At 37.3% G+C, this 5443-nt stretch overlaps 1 protein-coding gene across 1 annotated transcript in view; it reads left to right on the top strand.

The window, feature by feature from the left end:
- Positions 1 to 1062: 1062 nt before the first annotated feature.
- Positions 1063 to 5443, top strand: part of LOC100962737 (3-hydroxyisobutyryl-CoA hydrolase, mitochondrial) — a gene marked incomplete at its 5' end in the record, with an annotated part of 29350 nt that continues 24969 nt past the window's right edge. Inside the window, 2 exons of the mRNA XM_012812201.2 lie at positions 1063 to 1208; positions 2315 to 2401. Coding sequence (XP_012667655.1) covers positions 1063 to 1208; positions 2315 to 2401 — 233 coding nt within the window. The remainder of the gene's footprint in view (positions 1209 to 2314; positions 2402 to 5443) is intronic.

Below are 5443 nucleotides of genomic sequence, written 5' to 3'. Positions count from 1 at the left end.
TCAGAAATTATTTTACCACAAAGACATTTGCACCAGAATGTTTTTTGCAGCCCAATTCATAATTGTCAAGTTATGGAAGCAACCCAAGTACCCACCAACCCCAGAATGGATTAACAAGCTGTGGCATATGTATACCATGGAATACTATTCAGCCATAAAAAGATGGAGACTTTATATCTTTTATGTTTACCTGGATGGAGTTGGAACACATTCTTCTTAGTAAAGTATCTCAAGAATGGAAAAGAGTATCCAATGTACTCAATACTATTATGAAACCAATATATAAACACACAGTCATACAAAAGATACAACACCAATATAGTCTAGCAAGGGGGAAAGATGAGAAGGGAGAGGGGACGGGAAGGGGGGAGGGTGATTGGTGGGAGGAGGGAGGGCATTTGGTGGGATCTCACCTAATGTACACAATGCAAGGATATATTTCAAAATAAGAGTAAATTTTAAATGTCTCCTCCCAAAATATAAGTAAGTGAGGTGATGGTGATGTTAATCAGTTTGACGTAAGCATTCCACGTTGTATATCAGATCATCACATTGTATCTCATAGATGTTTACAGTTATAATTTTAATTAAAAATTAATGAAAAAATTTGGTAATTAAGTTAGGGAAATTATTTAAATGGTAATAATGAATTTTTCCATAATATATTAGCTCATAGGTTATGTATGTATATTTTTTCCTATGCTTTTCATTTGGAAAGAAAATAGTTTTTCCTATTTCAGAGATTCTTAAAGAGTAAATTAGTGGCAAGAAAATTTAGGTAATGTTATTGAGTACTTTTAATATACAGAACATTGTATCATCACATACTTCACTGAATTTGATAGAAATGAGACATGAAGATTTTGAACAATATCTGAGTTAGCACAATTTTTATACAGCACAAACCAAGTCTCTTGTGCTATTGATTATATTATATTATACTTAGTTCAATAATATTTGTAGTATAGATTCATGCTCCACGGAGAAAGGTGATCTAAAGAGGCTATCTTTGTCTTTTTCATTTGAATCAGTGTCATTTCTTTTTGTTATATTTAATTATAGGATTATTTCCTGATGTGGGTGGAGGTTATTTCTTGCCAAGACTTCAAGGAAAACTTGGTTACTTCCTTGCATTAACAGGATTCAGACTAAAAGGAAGAGATGTGTACAGATCAGGAATCGCTACACACTTTGTGGATTCTGAAAAGGTAATTGTTTGGATGTGTGCACTTTTTGATGTTGGAATGGCAACAGAAAATATTTTATGGTGAGGCACCAGGAGTGGTTGAGATCACAGGCTTTAGTGGACATCTATTGCTTTTATCTGTGTGACTTTGAGAAGGTGTTTTAGCTCTCTAATTCCCAGTTTTCTCTTATGTAAAATGCAGGAAATGAAACCTGAACTCAGGGATGTTGTGCCTGGCACCTTCAAGTGACTATTTTCAAATGAATAATTAGAAACTCAGTAATGCCAACCTTAAGAAAGTCGCAAAAAATCTAAATTTACATATAAAAGGCTTTTATAAAGACATTTTGAAGAAGAGTTTTCTTGGTTGTGAGTTTCCTTGGTGCATTTAAAATAATTGCTTTTATAAAATACACTCTTAGGATTTTTCTAAAGCCTATTTACTATGAAACACATGTTTTCTATCTCTTTTTTAATTTAACACTGTAACCAGTGTTTTTAGTGACTTGTCAATATAGTGACAAGGAATATGCAAACGGACGGCCTGAGTTTAAATCCTAGCTTAAATTTAGTCTCCCTGGCCTCTAGGTTCTCCATCTGTAAAATGTGGACAACAGCATTACCAAAGTAGTTGAAACCCCTTGTGTAACATTTAACAGAAAACTCAGTTCTAGGTGGTTTTGCCCCAGAATTCCCAGCAAGAGATTTATTCTGCTTTAGCTGATTTAGCTCACTCTAACAGAACTGGCTTACTCACCGATGAACCATGTGGTTGGGTTGACTGTTTCTACTGGTGGCAGACTGCCACACTCAGGACCTGTAGAGGATATGAAAATGAGTAGTGCACTTTGGGGATGGGGTTAGAGGTAGAGTTCCAAAAGATAAAGAACCATTTAACCATTCCTTGGAAGGCAACATTTGTTGTGTGGGAAATGCCTGTGTACCTTCCGTGAATATTTTTTAATGAATAAAAATTTATCTACTTCAGTCAAAATTTCTTTCAGTGACTTAGCTGAAGAGAGAACATCATGATTTTAGGACAAATTCTCTAAAATAGAGTATGAGATTTTTAAAAGCTTTTTGTGTTTCTACAGGGTTTCTAATCTATTTTCCTTTTTTCCCCTTTAGTTGGGTATGTTAGAGGAAGATTTGTTAGCCTTGAAGTCTCCTTCAACAGCAAATATTGAAGCTGTCTTAGAAAAGTATCATACAGAGGTAATCATGTTAATATCCTAACCTCAGGTTTTAGTTCATGGGGAAAGGAAAGTGATTAAAAAATTGGCAGTTGATGACTTATAGTTTGTGGACATAAATAAATGTATTGGGGGATTTATTTACTTTAAAGCTTGGTAGGAGGATCAGTGCTTCACAATTGTTTAGGAAGGCCACCCAGTAATATGACTCCTTTACGGTACAGCTGTACAACTTGTCTTCCCATTTCAGTGAACTTCAGCACGGGGCCTTATGGTCAGCCCTTGCAAGTTTGTTTGTTTTTGCAGGTTAATATGAGGGTACAAATGTTTAGGTTACATTGTTTTCGTTTCTCAGATAAAGTTCAAGTTGTAGTTGAGTCCTTTACCCAGGGGGTGTGCTGCACACCCTACACTGTGCAGGTTAGGGGAGAATCTGCCAATACCCCCTTTTCCCCCTTTCCCTCCCCTTCCCCTCACTAGAATATACTTGTGTTTTTCTTTTGTGTAGGCTTATAATTGTTTATATATTGGTTTCATATTAGTATGGAGCACATTGGATACTTGTTTTTCCATTCTTATGATATTTACTAGGAAGAATGTGCTTCAACTCCATCTAGGTAATACAGAAGATGTAAAGTCTCCATCTTTTTTATGGCTGAATAGTATTCCTTGGTATACTTATACCACCCTTGCAAGCATTTTTTACAACACAGTATTACATGTCTGTAATGGATGTTCAATGTTGACACTTTGTGAAGTTGCTAAAATGAAACTCTGATATATACTTTTAATTCTTTATGTAGCATTTACTTATAATTCTTTATGTTGTCTGACTTAGGTTTTCCTGTAAGAGCCAAGATTCTTTAAAAAACACTGTATGACTTCTAGTTCAATATGATTAAATATATGCTCCCTTCTAAAACTGCACTGACATTGTATGTAAGGAATGAAAAAGGCATAAATCCACAATGGCAAATAGAACAGGAGATGATGGTAGAAATGAGATGTCCATATTTTGGAAACTTGAAATGAGAAGGGGGAGGGCAACTAACTTAGACCTAAGAGTGCTAAAATCTCATCTTTCAGTGGGAGAAGCCAGTAAGCCTGCGATTCTTGCTGTAGACTTGTCTAAAGGCACCAGGCCCCTTGGAAGACTGGGGTGGGGAATAGGGTAGAAAAGAGATTTCTTGTAGTTTTATAAGCAGCAATTAGACCTCTAAAAGTTATTCTCGGTACAGTCACAAGCAGCTGTCCTCTCATAATCTGGCCGATCAAACAGGAAACAGGTCTAGTTGAGGTCAGGAATGGCTGAGGTACTGTACTGAAAAGAGGGGAAACACTTTAAATGGGAAGACCTCTTGCCCCGTTCCCTATTTGGCTTTCAGAACTGTTGTATACTACCCCAGTCCCCAGCAATACATCGGGAGAAAAAGGGGAAAAAAACAGACACTGACATTCATGGGCCCTTTAATAACACGCTGAGGAAGTTGGCTCATCATCTTATAATGTATCATATAATTGACAGTCCTGTAACTGCAATTTATATTATATTGCACACCAAGATTCCTAATTTTAGTGATTCACACAGAAAAATATTGCTAACCCAAACCAAACAAAAAAGCCCTGGAAGGAAGGAGACAACGCAAGAAGGAAACATAAATAAATAACACCAAGCTGTAATTTTTATCTTCAGATGAGAGGGAAGTATTTTTTTTTTGGCTGGGGCCAAGTTTGAGCCCACCACCTCCGGTATATGGGGCCGGTGTCCTACTCCTTTGAGCTACAGGCGCTGCCTGAGAGGGAAGTATTTTATCTATGAAACAAGAGATGTTATAAAGAGAAGAATTCAAAGGATAATACTGGCTGTCCTCAGAGATACTGTGGCTTTACTTCCAGACCACCACAGTAAAGCTAGTCGCCTGATTTGTTTTCCCAGTGCATATGAAAGTGTTTACATTGTAGTTTATTAAGTGTGTGTAGACTAAGTTGTTATCTTTTTGCTAGTGGAGGGTTTTGCCTCCATGTGGACGACTGTTGACTGATTTGAGTCCTGGCAGCTAAAGGTAGTGGATGGCTATGGTGATTGCTTAAAATAAGACTGCATTGAAGTTTGCCACATCCATTGATTCTTCCTTTCACAAAAGATTTCTCTGGAACGTGTGGTGCTGTTTGATAGTATTATTTTGATAGTAATATTTTCCCCACAATAGAATTTCTTTCAAAATTGGAGTCAGCCCTCTCAAACTCTATGGCTGCTTTATCAGCTAAGCTTGTACTATACTCTAAATCCTTTGTTATTTCAGCACTGTCCACAGTGTCCGCAGCATCCTAAACAGGAGTAGGTCGCCCCTCCAGAAACCACTGTTTTTGTTTATCCATAAGAAGCAATTCCTTATCTGCTCAGTTTTATTATGAAATTACAGCAATTCAGTCTTATCTTCAGGCTCCACTTCTAATTCAAGTTATCTTGCAATTTCTACCACATTTGCAGTTTCTTCCTCCAGCGAAGTCTTGTACCCCCTCAAAGTTATCCTTGAGGGCTAGAATCAACTTTTTCTAAACTCTTATTAGTGTTGATAGTTATGATTTCGGAATTTTTTCTTCAGTAGATTATTGGTCTTGATGATTCGAAGAATGAATCCATGGACCACAGATCAGCGGTAAGACAAGATTGATCTTACAGAAAAGAATTCAGAAACACCAAAGCTTCTGGCAGAGAGAAACAACCCAAGTTGGGGGAAAAAAGCTCTGTGTCTTTCTCTAGGTTTCTCTAGGGGTATATATAAGTCACATGGGTCCTTTGTAGTTACATTTGGCCAGGACATGCTAACAAATGAATGGATACAATCCCTTTTGCTAGGGTAAGATGAATAAGTGCATTAATGAATGGAAACAGTACCTTGCTAGGGCAAGGTGAATGAATGCATTAATGAATGGATACAGTCCATTCATGAATTGGCCAGGCCTAGAAAACTTACATGAAATTGACTAGGCCTAGGAAATGGGGGGAAGGGGGCTCCCTGTTTAGCTGCAAGTGCAAGGGGAGGGAGACACTAAGGCACTC

The sequence above is a fragment of the Otolemur garnettii genome, unplaced genomic scaffold (genome assembly GCF_000181295.1).
Source record: "Otolemur garnettii isolate 467f Iridium unplaced genomic scaffold, OtoGar3 scaffold00195, whole genome shotgun sequence".
NCBI lineage: Eukaryota > Metazoa > Chordata > Mammalia > Primates > Galagidae > Otolemur > Otolemur garnettii.
The sequence above is the reverse complement of the archived record's forward strand: the minus strand, read 5'-3'. Positions and strand labels throughout refer to the sequence as shown.